Genomic DNA, 20,582 nt, shown 5'->3' with positions numbered 1-20,582 from the left:
TATTTCTATATTTTCCGTGATATGTTGCAACAGAGAAAAAAGCCAGCGGCATAATTTTTCGCCCAACGAACCGTTGCTTGCCGTTAAATTACGACAGTTGCGTCAATTAATTCGAATCTGTGCTTTCCATCGTATGTCTGGCGACTGGAATTGGACTACGTCCAAACATATTGAAGGAAATTAAGGAACAGCAAGAATAAACCTGAGGGAAAGTTACGATAGCTGATACGATAATTTCTTGCCAACAAGATTCATCGGTAACAGGTGATTGAGAAACTTTGCCCGATTCCATAAAGATTTGCTAATTTTGAATGCACGTCAGAGCTATTAAAAGTAATTAAACTGTGTCAAATTAAATCACCACGTATTTAAATCGATCACGTTAGAGACAAATTTCCAGATACATATTTTTATTGAAATATATATTTAAATAAATATTAGGCATATTGAACTTCTTTGCTACAAAATAGCGATAATAAAATATTATATATAATACGAGGAAAAGATATATAATAATACAAAAAGCGATCAAATATAGAGCGATTATTGGGAATTACGAGAATCGAAGACGTCGAAGTGGTTTCGCAGTGAAACCGGCACGCGGTGTACAGAGAATGTGTAGAGAAAGTAAAATCAAATCCAAGCGAGAGAAATCCATAAAAATGTTTTATTTTTCTGAAGGAGCGTTGCGACGATCGATATTGTTTATTTAATCATTTGCAAGTTGTAATTCAATTCGTCTCAAGACTCTTGAGGACGAATATTTAATTTCAGTGACACATTATCCTGTTATTATTTATTTCATATCAATCGTGTATTATTTTCCTGTCGCGATGAGAGTCTTCTTATGGTAATTTTGCACAGAAAGACACGAAAATGGTCCAGGACTTTGCACAGAAAATTGGGAGCGTTTGTATAAAACATTACAAGTGTGAAGAAACGAGTCTTCAGGATGAAAGGAAAACTCATGCATCAACTAGATAACAAATTCATTAAAAAGTGAAGTGTATCTGTAGAAAAGACTGTATGTGCCAGCTCTTAGTTGCAAAGAAAACTTAATATCCCATTGATTCGTCTGTATGGCACAGACAGAAGCCAAAAAAAAAACGAGTAATTAACATTTATTTGCATTTATATCTTTCTGTATAGAGACGACGCTGTGCCACCTTATTCTAACATTGTTAACAAATATTTGGAAAGAGAAATTCCACTTAAATTCTGTACTACGCTATTCTTATCGCTATGTGGGGCATTTTCCAATAAAAGAGATCAACATTTCTCAATGTTTGCACTTGCAGTGTTTCCTACAACTATTTTTCGATTATGAAAACAAAGTGCAAACTGGATGGTGAAATTTAATCGCTAGGTTTCGTACGCATCGCGGCTTGGGTTTCAGGAAAATTGGAATATAACGGAACTGCAAAGGGTGAGGCAATGTCTTCGAAAGCTGCAAGCTCGTAGATATATTTGCCGGCAGTCACGAAGCAAAAGCGTCCGGGACACGGCGACGAGAATAGTAACTGGTAGGCGAAGTTGACACGATAGAAATCGTAGCCTAGGGAGAGACTTTGAGCATGGAGACTTCCGTCTCTCTACACTTTCATACGATTCCCCCGGTATTTGTTGCTGAAACGCGCAGAATCATCGTACGGATACGTCCGTCCGAGGAAAAACAGTCAACTGCTGAATAAAAGAACTGAGACACCGAGAAAGTTTAATGCAGCCATTATTTACTTTCACGACTCGAAATCACTTTTATCGTCTACCATCCACCGATTCCCCTTAACTTTACGAACTGGATTGCTTCCAGTGAACAACACCTCGCGGAAGTACTTAGCCGACCAACTTGTGGCTGCGAATGTTTCTTTGAATTTACCAGGGAATTCGATACAATTTTTGCGAACAGCTACAAATTTGATTTGTTTCGATTGTCGGACTATTTGAGTAAATTGTTTAATACAATAATATCGTCATTGTTTAATACAATAGATTTGTCTGTAGATGCTACAAACGCAAGTAATTATTTACATACTGTTGTGTTTAAATTATTTAGTAAGAATTTATTGAAACAGTTGTTTGAATAAATTGAATTCAAATAATTTCATTTAAATAATTCGAATAATAAATTACAATAATTATTCGCATATTATTAAACGTACAAATACAACAAATAACTATTTGAATAAATACTTGTTGAATAATACGAAAAAATAATTATTTGAATTTAAATAATTGATTAAAATAATTCAAATAGTAAATCCAAATAATTATTCGTATATTATTAGACGTACAAATACAACAAATAACTATTTGAATAAATACTTGTTGAATAATACGAAAAAATAATTATTTGAATTTAAATTGATTAAAATAATTCAAATAGTAAATCCAAATAATTATTCGTATATTATTAGACGTACAAATACAACAAGTAACTATTTGAATAAATATTTATTGTATAATATGAATGAATAATAATTTCAATAATTATTTGAATTTAAATAATTGATTAAAATAATTCAAATAGTAAATCCAAATAATTATTCGTATATTATTAGACGTACAAATACAACAAATAACTATTTGAATCAATATTTATTAAATAATATGAATGAATAATAATTTGAATAAATTATTTGGATAGATTATTTTGATAGATTATTTGAATTTAAATAATTGATTAAAATAATTCAAATAATTATTCGCATATTATTAGACGTACAAATGCAACAAATAACTATCTGGATAAATATTTATTAAATAATATGAATGAATAATTGTTTGAATAAATTATTTGAATTTAAATAATTGATTAAAATAATTCAAATAGTTAATTCATATAATTATTATATATAAAACAGCAAATAACTATTTAGATATATTCTTATTGAATAATTGTTTGAATAAATTAGTTGAATTTAAATTTATCTACTAAAAACGTATTAGAAAAAATGATACTTTTACAGGATGGAACTAGTTTGCCAACATGTAATGAAGATCAAATCAAGATCAAAATTCAAATCTTAGAATTTATATTTTCCTACTTGTAACACCTGCATCGACTACTTGTGATAATATCATGTTTTCTTCTTTTTTTTTTACTTAATAATTTACATTCACATTTTGTCCAATTTGGACATTTGATAGAATATGTCCACGACTGTGTCACGTAAAATTAGCAGTTAGATTATGAAGACGGGATGGTTGAGTCATAACGCAACTACTATCTTTATTTTCTATCGTACTTTATTGAATAACACTGTTTACAAGAAGCGTGACTAATCTGATAGATGTTGACTGATCGTAGGTTTAGTTTTCTCTCCGCGGGTATTCTCGTGTCATTAAGGAGGAAGGCTCGATGTGGGTATACCCTTTTAAATTAACAACGCGGATACGTTGTTCGCACTTTTCGTTAGGAAAAGTGAGGGTAACGATCCACGATGCCAATTAGTTATAGTCCACGTTAATAAATGAAGATAGAAGATAGAAGCCTCCTACCAACGTGGCTAATAGGTGATATTGTTTATGGAAAAAACCAACTTTTTCGTTAGTCAAATATTGAGTTTTCCTATTAGGTAACTATCTGCTTTCCCCGTAATTTGTAAGGACGTATAATAACCATATAATAACCAATAAGGACTGCTCTAAGTACCATTCATAAACCGATAACACTTAATAAACTAAAAGTTTAAGTTTGTGGTGGATCCTTGAAGTAACTGAGGCTACACGGTAAGGACCTGCACACATCCGGCCTCTAATATGGATTGATGTCACAACTGTTACGTCGCCTGAGACATCCGCACTCCATCCCTCGCTACTTGGCAGCCAACGGCCAACCTACAGTCTTCCCGATCCTCAATAGACTCAAAGACCCACCACAAAACGTTAACTTTTAACTTCATTGTTTCCACACATGTTTACCAGTCAAACTGCTTATCCTGAAGAATTTGCTAATCCTATAAGTGTTTTCGGTTTATGGCTGGATCTTGGAAAAGTCATTGGGTTTATTAGGCGCTCTTAAAAATCACGGAGAAAGCGGGAAGTCACCGAATGGGAAAAACAGACAACGACATTATAAACCACTATACCAAATGCAATTCGCATTTGGTTAAAAATTTTATCTAATATGTACCTGACGTATGGAATTTCTCTTTAAGTAAGGATCTCTTTGCGTGTTTATCTTTAATCTACGCGGGTTAGGTTGTGCAAACACTTTCAGCAGCTCATTATTTTCATATTTTCAAGGTACGGTTAGAAAATAAAGTGCATTGCTACGAGCACAGCGAGAGAATAAACGTGAAGAAAGATTTCGATGCTATCTATTGGTACTTCGTCCGACACGGGCGGCTTATTTTCTAAAACCGATCAACAAGCGAAGGAACCGGAACCTTTCATCGCATAAATAAGACATAAATCAACGAAGTAGACCGATGTTCCGCCGATAATGAAATACTTATTATAATGCTTAATACTTAAATAATGATACTTTTTATTTCGCTAATAGCACACACAGTATTGAATAGGAAGAATGGATTGACGTTCAACTACAAATATTTAAACGATGATTCATCGACGGCAAAAATTCACCTATAACATAAATATTACAAATATATAACAGAAATATAACAGAATATGCAACGACCCTCGAAATTATGCGAATACTTATAAATATATCACGCTTGATTGGCGCCGTAACAAGCTACGCGTATCGCGATTACGTTGAAAATATTCGAAAGCGATTAGAAGATTTCAAAAATTTGAAACTTACTAAAAAATTAGTATACAGTGTGAGTAATAGTTTCAAACATATATATATATATATATATATATATATATATAATTAATTCCAAAGGTGATATCATAGTACTGCAATTTGCTAATGTAATGAATAATTGACTGCTGAAATACCTCGATCTGTTCGTAATAAATATCTTGTAATTTCATCCATTTGCAAATTCACTTCGCCAATATAATCGTGATAATCGCGTTTCACTACAGTGCTAATGAAATTGCAAAATCTCTCGTACAACATAAATAAATAAATAAATCCGACGTATCCAGAAAAGTTTCTACAAGTGTTTAAATAGCTTCGTATCAATTAAAATACCAATTACAACTAGACTGCGAATATTTATGCATTTTTTTGAAACTTTACGATGCAAGAATGTACGGAATGCGCATGGTATACGAAAATATATAACACAACCTTAGGAAAGATACTCGTTACAATTTTTAATAAATAATATCCAACCTCTATCTAAATTCCATTTCCTTGCTCGTGTCTATGAAGATATAAATCTGCATAAAATTCCGCGCTCGAATTATATCAATGCACAGTTACGTATTTCCAATCCTAATCGAAACTTCTTTCATCGTACGATCGAAGATATTGGCCTGGCAACTAAGTTTTTTTTTTAATTATTTTATTGCAATTTTACAATTTGTCCAGTGGGACATTTGGTAAAATATTATATCTTAAATATTTTTTTTTTATTACATTGTTTATTTTTAATTTTACAATTTGTCCAGTGGGACATTAGGTAAAATGATATAACATGTGATTGAATAGCATGTGGATGGTTACTCCCAGCGGGGTGCCATCTTCGTGTTTTTTAGTTTATATCCTTTGTGAGATCAGCTGGGTGTTTACTTTTTAATCTTCTTTCTATGCTTGTGTTGATCGTTTCCGTAACCAGCCGGTTTGGGTGTGTTGTTATTCTTTCTCTGTGCCTTTCCGCGCATCTGGTAATCTCCTCCTTGACCGTTGGTATTCCCAGGTCCTTCCGAATATCCTCGTTTCTAACGTATCATGGGGCGTTTACTATTGTTCTAAGAATTTTTGCTTGTAATGTCTCTATTTTGCTTATACGGCTCTTTGCTGCTGTCCCCCATAGTGGTATTCCGTATGTCCAGATTGGTTTTATAATTGTTTTATATATTTTTAGTTTATTTTCTATGCTTAGTTTGGATTTTCGACTTGTTAGCCAATGCATTTGTCTCCTTGTTGTCTGTATTTTGTCAATTATTGATTTAATATGCTGTTTCCACGTGAGTTGTGTATCTATGTGAAGTCCTAGGTATTTGACTTGTCTTGTTTGTGTTATGTGCGTGCCGTTCAGTAGGATGTTTGGTGGCGTCTGTTTTCGCAATGTGAATGTAATATGGTTGCATTTGTTGGGGTTTGCTTTTATTTGTTTAACTTGCAGCCACTTTTCTATTTTTGTGATGTGTTCTTGTAGTAATGTGACTGCTGTTTCTGGGTTAGTGTGCCTGACTAGTACAGCTGTATCGTCCGCGAATGTCAGTATTTTGCTATTGGTAGTTGTTGGTATATTGGCCATGTATAATGTATTGGTCCTAGGACCCTTCCTTGCGGAACCCCTGCCTTGATGTCTTTAACTTCAGAGTATGTGTCCTTGATTTTTATTACGAAGGTTCTGCTGCTTAAGTAGGATTTTATTAATTGGTATATTTGCTCCGGGAATTGTTTTCTGATTTTTTGTAGCAGGCTTTCGTGGTTTATTTTGTCAAATGCTTTCTCGATGTCCATAAAGAGGGCTGTACGGTATTGTTTGTTTTCTAATGCTAGTATTATTTCATTAATGAGCCTGTGCATTTGCTCTATCGTGGAGTGTTTGTTTCTGAATCCAAATTGGTGGTCCGGAATTAATTTTTCCTTCTCTATTGGTGGTTTTAGGCGGACGTATATTATTTTTTCTAGCATTTTTGAAAACAGGAAGTAGCGATATTGGTCTGTAAGATGCTGTTTGGTGTGGGTCTTTGCCTGGTTTAGGTAGCATTATGACCTGTGCTAGTTTCCATAGTTTAGGATAGTATTAGGATGTTTGGTGGCATCTGTTTTCGCAATGTGAATGTAATATGGCATACTTTGTCAATATCATCTAATGACAAAATCCGCAATCACTTAGTTACCAAGCCAATATCATGCGATTGCAGAACGCGATCGAGCTTACGAATTTCTACCGATTATTTGAAGTTCCTCTGTCGTCCTTCACAGGATCACGGGTCACATTCGACTCTCGTTTTTCCATCTTCGTTACAGACGACCAATCGTCCTCTCAGTTTCACCGGCACTCGTGCAAATGCTAAGCTAAATTCCGATACAGTGCACGATACGCCGCATTTCTACAGCACGAGAAAAGGCGCAACATCGTTTGCTGTGTTAATGGTCTTCGGTTTCTAGTACATAGGAGCACTGGCTTTCCTCGCCTCGAGTGACTCGCTGAACTTTTTACGTTCGAGTGCCAATGCTCTCGCGATCGAATCTATCGTCCCTTCTTTCTTTCAAACATCGATCCTGGCTTATCTGTACAACTTTGCCGTATGAAAAAGCACCTAAGCCTGTCCGGTCATCGAGAACGCTAATTTCTCAATGTTCGCCTGAACGCATTTTATCGATGTTAGATTTTTTAGATAAAAATCACGTGTTTTTCATAAATGTCACGTACCTTTGACAATTGCTCGTAAACGTAAACTGACAGGATAAAATCCTGTTTAAAGACTTTAGGTCTTTAGACGATGATATTCTTACTTTCAGTAGGTATAGTTTTGTTACTTTAGTTTATTACTGTTAGTACAGTATTAAATGTGAACGTATGGTGATCTCGTGTACAGCTAACACGATGCTCAATTTTTTTTTTTTAGAAAGGTTTTCGAGCAAAGTTTACCAATGGCCATAATGAAAATTTTGAAAATAACATCAGCAATTCATACGGAGAGCAAAGTGACCTCGGGACTTTTAAAAGGAATTTGGGAAGTATATTACGTTTTGGTATTTTATTTTGATACGGTAAATTCAAATAGAAGTTTTATCGTGAAGAAATGTTCGTATCTTTATTACTCATTTATTTGGAAGATTATTACATATTACATTAGATGTTTATCGCTGAATATCACCGAATTCGAATAAAATAATTTTGCAACTTTATTGAATTTGAATAAAATTACTCTGCAACTTTATTCGAACATGTCGCTGACAATTTGATAATACGATAAGATGTTTCGTATTAAATAATAATATTCGTATGAATATTAATTACGCATTTAATGACCCATCTGTGCATGAAGAAGCAGATACGACGAGAAGAAATCCTTTCACGGAGCTTCCTCGAAGTATACGAAAAGTCTTAGAAAGGTTTCACGCAGAATACCTTGAAGAGCTACTTAACTTTAGAACGTTTTGACTGCTCGTTATCTAAAAGAGGAAGATAACCATATTTTCAGAAGAGGCATTCGTCAACCTTCTCAATATGATCTTATCTAATATCATCAAAACTCTCCAACGAGATCTATAGAAAGTTAAAAGACCGGAAATTAAATAAATTCTCATTGCAAGTGTTACAACTTATAATTAATTCTTCTAACAAAAAAAATTTCTCGCTCCTCTTTAAATTCGTTTTCTTATCGTAAAACATTTTTCATTCTCTAAAGTCACGACGTCGTATAGTTTAAATAGTTGCTTATTAATTTTACCGACTATAAATTAAAGACCAATCGGCGATTCTCATTCCTTAAATCTCGTCGACTGACACAGATTTTTAAGTACAAATTTTCGAATGGAAACTCGATTTTCTCATCTTTTTTTTTTTTTCCAATTGAAAACTACTCGCCGATTCGGACGAGAGTGGTAGCCCTAGCATGGCAATACCATAGACCGGTTCTACCAGATAAGTCTGTATAACCACCATCATGAAAGCAAGTTAAGACACCTACGAATTACACGGTCTTACGGTATATCGCAGGTAAATACCAACGGCGTGTTTTCCTTCGTTGAAAATCTAAACGCAAAACGAGCGCGCTTCCAAGGAATCAATGATCCTTGCAAGTTATGTACTCGCGTACCCTATATAATGACCCACTTCGTCTCAACCTTTAAAGAACGCTGTTTCCATATAAAGATGTTCTTAACATGCTATGAAACCAAGTCGCGTTAACGAGACGCTTCATTTGTTATTTCCTTTTAATTGATTTACGTTATTAAACTGTCACAGTTTAATGTCGAATGGGAATTTGCTGGATAATTCTTCTACTATTTTTTTTTCCATCCAGATGCTACAATTATATGAAATTTGGAGAAATTGGTTTAAAAACTTTATTACTTTGAGTGGAAAAACAAAACAACGATTTAATTTATTTACTTTTATTTATTAACAAATTAAGTAGGATCAATAGATATCTTTGTACAATAGCGTTTATACGTTTTCCTGATAAACATAACAAATCTGTTCTGCAACTTTTATTATATGTAGGACATTTTTATTCATATTATTATAATTGTAGTGTACTATAATCTGCATTTATATTGTGCATAAAAAGCGTTACAAGAAACTATAGTTTTAAACGAAATTCTAGATTAAGTTGGTATATCCATTATTTACTTTATACAATGATACAATTCCACCATCAATTGTATACATAAATGTTATAAGGAAATCGTGAAAGGTATATTGATAAAATCTCTAAATGTGTGATAATACAGGGAAGGTAAATACTGTTGAGACTAACGGTGTATGTGTAACGATCTTTCCCTATCATCAACTAATTTCCAGGTCATTTTACATTGGGTCAATAACTTCTTATAATTTAATCAGGAAATTTCGATAAAACAGGCAAATATTAAAAGAAAACAAGTTGTTGAAAAATGTGATAACTGATAAATAAATCACAAATAAATGTGATAAATTTATCATATTGAATCATTTAATATAATATTTATGTATATTTTACGTTACCTAAGCGTACAAATATATTAATGAAACTTAAATTCGAAATAATTGATAATAACACATCGCATAAGTGAAACTTACACATCATTAATAAATATTTTCCCAAAGTTTAAATACGATGAATCCATTAGACGAAAAGGTTACATTATATTCAAAGATAATGGCAAGTCTATTAATGAAAAACTTTTTAAAAATGTTGGCTCAAGGTCTAAATTGTAAAATTTCAATTTATTCATAATTTTTACCGATGCGGCAGAATATATGATAACAGTAAAACCTGAGTAATAAAAATTTTGGCCAACAGCGTTCAATACACGTTTTTAATGCAAGCGTTACGTACTAACGTGTATCATGTAGTACCGTACAGTATTGTTAGGTACAAACTGGACGAAACTAATGATATGTCATCCGTTTTCTCCTAAAAAATAAAACAACTCTTGTCAGGAATCGGTTATATAATATAAAACGTTGTAGAAACCACAACTTTACTTCTAATTGCAGAGAATACGTGCAAATAGATTTAATGTATTTAATTTAATTATTTAACGTATAATATTATAAGAAGAATTCGGTAAAATACACCGACGAAGTGTATAGCGTATTATTACATTAACTCGATTTTTTGTAATTTCCGAGAACTGAGATATATGCTGACACGTGCATTATAATAATACGATGTAAAAAAATAATTTTGAAAAAATACATAACGGAAAAAAGATTTCAAAGACTAAGATTATATTCACTGGCGGAATTGTAGCTCATTCTATTTTAAGAAATTCGCAAGTTTGAAAATGTAAGCATTCGACAGAGAGTAAAATATTCGTGTCACGTGATAATCTACAGCTTACAATAACGTATTTCGTTGAATAGTGTGCGGACTAACACTGAAGATGCACCTATAACATATGCATTACCACGCTGAACTAGGCCCAAGAGTTGCATAATTGTCATTTTAAATGAAACTCTGCTACATAACTTGTACATGTTTACCGCTTATATAAGTCACCTCTGTACGAGCGACAAGAAAATCCAACGAATTGTTACCGGCTTTTTCGCAGATTCGGATACAGCATCTCTTACAATACACAAGTACATGTTGTCAGTGAGATGTCAAATTTTACAACCTTATACGAACGAAGTAGATTATCTGGGGGGTTATGAGGCTACATACTGCAATATCCATTCTTTCAAACACGTTGAAACATAGAATATGTAGCACCGAGAGTTGAAATGATTTGTAAAAGCACAATTTTGTTCGCAGCGTACAAAGGACTGACATGCTCTCCGAAGAAACCTGTTACGAACGTACAAATGTATGTATGTCTTTTCGTAGCACTTACCTTCTCCTTCGCTCTGCCTGCATGTTTTTGCACTGTTTTCGCAATCAACGCACCCTTACTTTCAGCCATTTTCTTCACGTTACTTAAAAAACGATGACTTTGTTACTTCTCTCCGCAAAACACTAATTTCAACTTCGAAACCGACGTTACTCGCTTCCACGACGAACCACAACCTAAACGCACGAACGGAAGCGCGGAGAAACACTGAAGACTCGACACGAAACTGCGCGCCGAGCGTGAATTACCGCACTTTCACAGGGCGTCGCCTATTGGCAGCACCGTACATGCTCTCGCGTATTTTACCTGTTGATACAGTAGAACAAAGGTAAAGATAGATGAAAGAAAAAAATCCAATAGGATTAAAATTTACTTGAAACTAATTTTAGCATACTAAGTCGAAAAATTACTTTAAATATACATTAATTATACGATTGAAAACTTTAGTACAAACTTCTCAAATATTAATTTATTAATCTACTATCCAAATGGATTCTTAAGAATTATAAATTTTATATACGTATACTGTAATGATATAAGTATTTAATTATGTGTATAAGGTTACAATAATGTCAAAACAAATATACTTATATATATATGTATATTAAACGTTATATGAGTAGTATAAACATGTTTATAATACATTTTTATAAATTAATGCACATAAAAATACCCTTTTTTTAGATTAAAAACAAAATTAAACCTAAATTATAAAATTAATTGAGTGATACTTTAAATATTTCAACTATTAGTTATATAAATGATTTCAGACACAGAAAGAACGAAAACGTTAAAACAAAATTGTTTTTATTTTGAATATAAAAGTCATAACTATATATAATATTTAAGATTTTAATTATTATGATTTTTATATTCAAAATCAAAATATTTCTTACTGCTTACATCTTCGTTATATGTATATATATATATAGATGCCATATACATATTACATGAATTACAGAGGAAAATAAAAGAAAAAATAAAACTTTAATATTTTATATATATAAATATGGATTATATAGAGAGTGGAAAACATATTAATAATATTTATCACACATCATCCTTGATTTGTAAATGATTTTATTAATAAATTATTTTTTCTTATTTTGTGATGAGGATTGCTCGAAATAAACAAACGTTATGATAAAGATCCACTTTAACAACGGAACAGACAGACAATACAGAGATGTAATAGATCTGATAATAGAAGGTGATAGATTCCCTTACGTAAATGGTCTATCCAAAATTGCAATTGACAAAAGTGTATGTGTCGCGGGACGCGCGGGATGTTTAATTATTTATAATTTAACTTTTTAATTATTTATAATTTAACTTTTAATACATCCGCGCGAGCCGCAATTACAAATTGCAGATTGGAAATTTACAGATTTGGACCTGTACATGTAATATACTCATTGTACCTAATATAAATTTGCTTTAGTCTTGGAAAAATTGGATAAGGCCATAACCAAACTGGCGACAAAGAGGCGCCAGATCCTCGACTCTACCATAATTTTTTTCTTATAAAACCGATCTTCTCTTGCACTCTCACTCGCTATTTCACTCCCATCCATACTCACGATCACGTAGTTAATTGGTAGTCCGTCCAGTAATCCACTTGCTACAGTCTCACCATTAACTACATCGTCTGATCCATCTTTTACTTTTACGCCTATTTCTCGATATTTTATCTTTCCACTCTAATCTAAATTTTGCGTTTCTGACTTTTTTTTAAATACAATTCAAAAGTGCGAAAGCGCAAGTGTAAATATTTGTTACTTTTTAAAAATCATAATTGTAATTTAATATTAATAATAATATTAATAATCATTACCCATTAACTTCGCACTTTAATCATCACGAGATGTGTCAGCGCTATGGTAACTTCAGAGACAGAAATTAAAGGTTATTATTGATTTACAGTAATTTTGATTCTTTTCTTTATGTTTAATATCATATTCCAATATTTAGTGATTTGTTACATATAAACAATACACATCCATTAAGTAATTCAATCGTGATCATAAAAAATTCTACGGATTTTCTGATGTAAAAAAACATTTAATCAGTGCAACTGAATGCTTGCAACTGTAAACGGGAAGATATTACAATGATGTCATTAATCAAATGAATTTCTCATATTAGAGCATAACACGTAGCACATGGAATGCCCAAAAGTAAATAACAATAATCTTAACAGCCATGTTATTTGCGGCATAATGCCATTATATATAAACACCTGGAACTTAAAATTTACTAAAAATTACAAGAATACCACAATATCAATTGTGTTCTTATATTACCTCGCAGTCCTTTCAAGATATCTTGAAAAATATCAAAACTATTTAACTTATATCAAAACAATGAAACACAGAAAATACTAAAATACCATTTATGTGCTAAACTGATTTGTTTTTGTTCATACCAATTATACATTTCAAACACTATTATTATTCTAATAAACGAAATATACATACTTTTTTTTCTTTACTTATTCATTCTTATGATGTAAATTCCTATCTTACGTCTTTCATAGATATAAGCTCAATGTATGAGCAACATATATTTATCTCTTTATTTTCTGTCCCAAAAATCACAGAGGCATAATGCACCTCAATGTATGGTGTAAACCTGTACAAAAGTTGTTCCTCATTTACGCTATACTTATTCATGGTACAATAATAATGTATTTAAAATGTAACTTATGTAACCTTAGTACTGATTAACGATGACTGCATTCCAGCGTGACCAGCCTTTGGCCGACTGGAGCTAACAGACAAATACGCTCCTTCAAGTGTAAAACTCCATTGTTGCTTTTTTCAAGTCCTTCAATATGTGATCTTTCACCCACTATACAACACCACTAATACTCTAACTATATACTCTATATAAAATATTGTTAGTATAACTAAAACGCGCTGTGCCCAGCTGGAATGCAGTCCTATCTTATGCCATCAATATCCTCTTTCATTTTCATTCACATTTCTCTTCTCCATAATGGTAATCGTTTGTTGTTCCACAGACAATTCGTCAGTCAATGATTTACTGATAAATTCACACCACTAACTGTAGTCTGTCATTGGTCGGTCAATTGGTTTGATTCCCAGATGTTCACTCGGCGTCTCAATTATTGTTATTATTTATATGAATTTTACACTCATTCAACAGAATCAGAAGCCTGCTCTTTATAATTCTAGTTTCCTGAGTCTCCCCCATCTTCATGTTTTCTCTTCTTACCTCGAGCAGGAGACGACTCTATATAACGCGATAAAAAAGTAATAAAATTGATGGCATTATACTCTACGAAAATTATTTCCTTTTTAAATAATAGGAAAGACTACTTGAGATAGAATGATATAGTTCAATTTAAAGTATTTTATATGACAGTTATAAGTTATAGATAGATGGCAGTTATAATAAAATATTTAAGATAGTAGATTAATATTTCAGTAACGACAATAAAACCAATGGATTTATCTTAATCAAAAAACTTATTTACCTTCTTCTTCGTCCTGTTCGTCATCTTCATTGTCATCATCTTCTTCTTCTTCTTCTTCATCACAGAGGAAGTCATCTTCATCACTTTCATCCTATATTATAACGATCAAATAAATGCACCCATTAATCAAAAGTTATGAAAAGCTGCAACATTAATAATTCATTACAAGCATCTTTAAATTAAAATGTAATTTATAACGAAATTATTACATTTTATATATAGTAAAAAAGCTAAAGTTTGAAACATGAATAACTTACTTCAAGACCATCCTTGTATACAGCTTCTAATCCTACATCACCTTCCTCAAAGACAAACTCTTCTTCATCTGAAACTAGAAAGTTATATATTTGTAATTAAAACATAAATCTCTTTTTTCACTTTGTTTTATTTTGTTATTTTAATAAATCTTTAACTTAATTTTCATCTTTTAACTAACCTTCCTCACTATCCTCTTCATTAGCATCTCCATCTCCATCTTCATTTCCATTTACTTCATCATCCTCCCCTTCACTGTCATCTACTTCACAATCATCTGTATCAAATCTATATAACATAATATTTTTAAATTTACCTTTTAACGCATTAACAAAAAACAAACCAGACAAATGAAACAACTCTTATCATTACATACCCATCAAGACATCGAAGGCTGGGAATAAGGCTAAAAACTTTCTCTCTATAATTGTCCAAATTTGTCACTTCATTATTAAAGAGATCCAAATTTTTTAAATTTTTAAACTCCTTCTGCAAAGAAAAACAATTTTTAATATGTCTATTGATACTCACAAAAAGCTATCCTATATACATATATATAAAATTGAGATAATAAAACTTACTAAAGGTTGAAGTGTATCAAGATCTTTGATCTTGTTTCCACTAAGATTGAGATGAGTTAACTTGGGACTTGACTGAAGAAGATTTAAACCTCCAGAAATTCTGTTGTCACTAAGTTCCAGCTATAAGAAATAATAGTAATTTGTATTTATTTCAATTCATCTTCTATATTCAACATTGCATTTTACTTAAGATATAAAATGTGCCACTATATGTTATTCTTAAAAGTTTGCAAGAAATAACTACTGTGTAGATTACATTTAAGATAACAATAATAGATATGCTTTTTGCTTACCTTTTTAAGACTTGATAACTTTGGGAAGCCTTTTAGACTGGTAAGACCCACATTGATGAGACTTAGTGATTCTAATGCAACAAATTCATCTGTCAGACCTACTATATGCGTGCTCCGACAATTGTCAAGAACAAGTTCTTTGATCTGAAAAAATAATAACTTTTTTATAAGTATCGTACTAAAGTACAAGAGTAGGTAAATTACAAATATTACAAAAATAGTATATCATATTCTATTCATAATTGTACCACAGATACCATATGTCTCCGTTTATTGAAAATAAATGTGTATAACGATATTTTACAATAAACGTAACTTTATATACAAATGATAAAAGCCAAAAATAAATAAAAATTTCCTAATTAGAAATAATAAATTTCTATGTATATAGTTTCTGCATTAACCACTTAAAATTTAATAAATTGTACAAAGATTAATGAAATAATGAATATCAAAGATTAAGGAACAGCTTTGGTTACAGAAACTGTCCATATAAACGACGAGACTATTGCATTCTGAATTACATTTGTAAGCTCAGTATATAATGAAGGCGTGAATACGAAAAGTTGGTGATATATGAAAAAGGTAATAGTCGCTAAAATTCAAACGAACGATAAGCTTTCGCGGGAGATGGGCTATTTTATTGATCGGAGAAAGAGAAAGGTGAAGAGAGAGGGGAGATAGAAAGGAGACAGGAGAAACAGGGAGGGGGAGTGTGAGGGGGCGCCCGGGATACAGGGGTGATGGTAGTAGAGTGCACGACGCGTCTTGTTTAGCGGCATCAGAAAAGCCGGCAAGCGATAAGTACTGACTGCGGCACGCGACAAGCGAATCCGAGTAGTTTCAAGTTCTAATGTTATCGAAATTCATTCCTTATCGCAAATTGAAATGAATTTCGATACAATTTGTTTTATCTAAAATTTGAAATTACATATTAAAAATATAATTAAGGCTATATTCTATTTACTATAATATAATCGTCTGAAACAATTTTACATAGTAAATGAAAAAAAAAATTTGTTAATCGCTACTTCATAAAATTCGAATAAAATTCTGAATAAAGCCGAATATATCGCTGCGTAGCAAATTTTAGTGACGACAAACCGCTTTCACGCGAAGCCTCGTCGCATGTCCTTATCTTAGATTCACTGCCCGACATTCCGACCGGCCGGCTGATTGGCTGCGCCGTGCGTTGCACTGATCGTAGTGGAAGCGTTTACGAGAAGTTGTCGTGGCTTATAGGAGCGGATCAATGACAGCTACAAGTTAACTAAGAGATGGATAGAAGGAAATATTTGATGAAATTTTGAGATTAAATTGATTTAAGAAAAACATATGTTCTTATTTCATAGAAAATAGTTAAGAGATTGTTTGATATGTACATTAAAATGATAATTTGAAATGCAAAATTCTTAAAATAGTATAAAGAAAAGAAATTTCTTTATAATGAAACTTTTAAAAATTGAAATAAAATCTTATATCTTCGTATCGTTGATAATAATTTGCAGTTTATTTTTCCTAACATATTTAAGTCGATTATTAATAAGAAATATATTTACTATTGTTAATATCAATATTTAAATTAAACGGAAAAACTGTTTTTGAAAAATATTAAGAACAATATTAATTAAGAAATTTCACTTGATATTAATGAAACATGATATATGAAATCGTGTTGCTTTTTATGGAACAGCTCGTAAAATAGTAGCTACGGCACTGTTGAATAAACTGCATCGCAACGCCGGTGGTTAACGTGATGCAAACGCCCACGCATATGTATTATACTCTAATGTATCGAAAAATCTAGATAATGGTGTCGAGTGTTGCTCAATTGTTGTAATGAAATTCGTAATGCAAGGTAAAGATGTGAAAAATGATTATTTCGATTTTTTTACTGCTCGAGAACGTACGCGTGTCAGTTGGTGACAGAGTGGACTCGTCCAAGATGGCTGCACAGTGATCAGTAATACGCCATAAGACATTATCGGAGATTAGATACATAAGAAACCTTATGATCGGTTCAGCATCGTTCGTATACATTTTAATGGCTGGAAATAACCTTAGAACATATGCTATCTTAAAAAATGTAGACAAATCTAATTGTCAATAAGAATACACTCGCGCGCACCGGAAGACAATGGCGACGTTCACTCGCACGCGCATCTCATGGCAGCACCTCATGGCACGCACAACTCTTCCCGCTGATAATTGATTTACATAATATACTTTTACCACTTGTGAAAAAATATGTAGACCGTATAAAATATGGCACGGATTAAAAAAAAAATGTCACTATGTTAATTTAACAATTCCAATTACGTTTTTATGTATATCTAAACCTATATTAAAGGCGATGTAAAAGAATATTTATTGTTAAGAGAATTGTAGCGTAAAATACGATTCACGATTTATTGTTTTTTCAAGCCAGATTGCATGTAATAGATATACCTTTCGAGTTTTACACGGTAGTTTATAAATAGTATCACATTTTACATTAATTATATTCGGTTTTCGACTCATATATTAACTACAATTACAATTTTGTCATGAAAGAAACAAATCAACTGATATACGTATCTGTAACGAAGAAATGAATTACGATGCAAAATACAATCTTCGGTTCTTATTGTCTGGTAAATTCTTTCAAGTTCAAGTTTCCATTTGACCTTGGTGGATTTAACGTTCTTGGAATACCGAAAATCGCGGTCAAAGGACTGTTAAGTTCTGACATAATACTTTATGTGTAAGCACCCGTAACTTGTCAGCAGATGCATATGAGGTTGCATATGTTTCGAAATTCGTTCGAAAGGGGCACCATCTTGTCAAAGCCTTTTTGTACTTCACTATTGCGTTGTACATAAGATCAACGAAGAAGCACATTGCTAATGATATTGTAATATATTTGAAACAAACAATTTTCTAAAATGCCGTATAAACGATCTGCTACGACGTGGTTGCCTCTGTTAATAGGAACACACGTACGATGCACGGTAGTTTAAAAAGAGAGGCTCCTAGAGACAGCCACGCCACGCTATAATTTGATCACTCGACTTGCGTATAACATGGCATTTTAAATAAGAAACGATTATGTTTGAAATTACTTGATTCTCTCAAAGAGATTTATCGATTATGGAAACGTACAAATAATACAGTACTATATTGATAGAGGAACTTTCTAAAAAAACAACGTTATTTTCACACATTTTCCAAAATATTTTTAAGATAAATCTGTTACAGAAAAATTATTACACGAAAAATCGTCTAGAAAATATTTTATCGAATTTATTTTAACGTTCTAATTGGGAAACGCGTGTTTATACGACATTAGAACCTAAATACAAAAAATTAATTTCTCTTTGAAATTAATAATAGAAAGGTATGCTAGAAATTTTTTAATTCGAATACTTTTTTCAAGAAAAAAAATTTCAGAAACAATATACAACTGATTAATTACGAAATTATTGAATACGTTTTCAAAAATTAATTAATTATTGGTATTGTAACCGATGCAAACTATGTTATGAAAATAACAATGGAGTTACTACCCGTTTAGATACTTAATATTTGCGTAAATATTTTTTGTTCAACTTCCTTAAATTGATCGAAATAAGCACAAAAAATCAGCCATTGCAAAGAGCAATATCTCCATTGATTAAACATGTTTTACTTTCTATGCCAACGACGCTAATTCTACGATGTATTACATCACAAATCAGCAAGATGTAGTATATATAATACTATAGGTTTTATAGTAAATAAAATAATTCAAGTTCAAATGTATTTAGCTACGGGTTGTATAGTGCTTTCTCTATGAACGTAATAACATCTGCGGCGCGATAAGGGACACTTCGTAATTCAATAGAAAGCTCCGTACGCTAGAAAAACTTGAGAAAATTTGATAAACGATTGGTTGATCAACTATTCGTTCAATTCAGAGAACCAATCAGCTTTCGAGTTTCTCAATTTTCCAGCTTATACGATACAACTGGCAACTCAGAATCTTTCCTAACTGTATCAGTTTCTTCAAATTTTCCGGGAATCTGGTAAAAAGATATACACGATAACAGAGTACAAACTCGAAATAAAATATCGGGACGAAGAGAGGGAAGCAATAGGAGAAAACGCGTCATGTCGAGAGACGAAGTAATGAAAAATGAAGGAAACAGGCCGTTTAAGCGAACCACGCCATGCCTGTTACTCTTATGATAATCGTAGCATCTCGTGTCGGCATCGAGAACACGTCTTCTTGCCCGATAAATCGTCGGAGCCACGCGGTCACCGTCAAGAAATCCGAGTTCTCGTGCGTCTTCGAGAAGCCAGTGGCGTGCCGCAGAGCGAGTGCGTGGTGTCGGTGTCGCGCGAGGGAACACAATTCTCTCTCTGCACCCGCTCTCAGACCTGTGCATGATAGAACACCAAGCACGCAACAACCCGCGGTATCGGTCTCGTGTCGAGCAAAGCAGTACAATAAAATAAAGTGGGGTTCAGCTTACTTCACCGGGGTTCCTTCCCCGTTTTTCGAGCTCTATTCGCTTCTCCATGGCCGGCAAACCCGTTTCTAACTTCGTACACAGATCACTACACCTTCCTGCGTCGCAACAACTCGTCGCAACCTTGCTTTCAAACCGGGAATATGACGGACGGACCACGGTCGGTCACTAGTCGGACAGAGCCACCACCGTTCCGAGGAGCCAACCCAACGGCAGTTCGATTCTGGCCTAGGCCCTATGCTCGCTACACTCGACTAACCGGACTGGCGGGGCCCCCACACAATAACAACCCACGAGGCGGGAAACGAAACACATGTCTGGCACTACTTTCGAAGCGACCAATCCCGTTCTTTTGTTCGCTCGCGGCACCGATCGAGCTAA

General features: G+C 32.9%; 2 protein-coding genes across 6 annotated transcripts in view; both read right to left on the bottom strand.

Moving 5' to 3' along the window:
• Positions 1-11,292, bottom strand: part of LOC122571672 (amphiphysin) — a 148,681-nt gene extending 137,389 nt beyond the window's left edge. For all 4 annotated transcript variants that reach the window (XM_043735726.1, XM_043735728.1, XM_043735729.1 and 1 more), the window contains exon 1: positions 11,087-11,292. In XM_043735726.1, the coding sequence (XP_043591661.1) occupies positions 11,087-11,155 (69 nt within the window). In that variant the 5' untranslated portion in view covers positions 11,156-11,292. The remainder of the gene's footprint in view (positions 1-11,086) is intronic.
• An 853-nt stretch (positions 11,293-12,145) lies between these two features.
• LOC122571816 (acidic leucine-rich nuclear phosphoprotein 32 family member A) lies at positions 12,146-20,545 on the bottom strand. 2 transcript variants are annotated; one of them, XM_043736010.1, is made up of 8 exons: positions 20,205-20,545; positions 15,712-15,855; positions 15,419-15,538; positions 15,214-15,326; positions 15,019-15,125; positions 14,840-14,913; positions 14,583-14,673; positions 12,146-14,338 (listed from the first exon to the last, which is right to left on the bottom strand). In XM_043736010.1, the coding sequence occupies exons 1-8, from the start codon at positions 20,250-20,252 to the stop codon at positions 14,277-14,279; spliced, it is 759 nt and encodes a 252-aa protein (XP_043591945.1). In that variant the 5' UTR covers positions 20,253-20,545; the 3' UTR covers positions 12,146-14,276. The 2 variants fall into 2 exon arrangements, with proteins under 2 accessions (XP_043591945.1, XP_043591944.1); XM_043736009.1 differs by lacking the exon at positions 20,205-20,545 and adding an exon at positions 17,622-18,992.
• Positions 20,546-20,582: the final 37 nt, after the last annotated feature.

Source organism: Bombus pyrosoma, linkage group LG10 (genome assembly GCF_014825855.1).
Source record: "Bombus pyrosoma isolate SC7728 linkage group LG10, ASM1482585v1, whole genome shotgun sequence".
Classification (NCBI taxonomy): domain Eukaryota; kingdom Metazoa; phylum Arthropoda; class Insecta; order Hymenoptera; family Apidae; genus Bombus; species Bombus pyrosoma.
This window is presented reverse-complemented; position numbering and strand designations above follow the sequence as displayed.

What these genes read in the sequence shown, in the direction of transcription:
- LOC122571816 (XM_043736009.1), bottom strand. Translation starts at nt 17,693, where the DNA reads ATGTCTTATGGCGTATTACTGATCACTGTGCAGCCATCTTGGACGAGT. An exon ending in AGTTATCAAGTCTTAAAAAG is followed by an intron (nt 15,539 to 15,711) that starts GTAAGCAAAAAG and finishes TATTTCTTATAG; the next exon opens with CTGGAACTTAGTGACAACAG. An exon ending in TGAAGAGGATAGTGAGGAAG is followed by an intron (nt 14,914 to 15,018) that starts GTTAGTTAAAAG and finishes ATAACTTTCTAG; the next exon opens with TTTCAGATGAAGAAGAGTTT.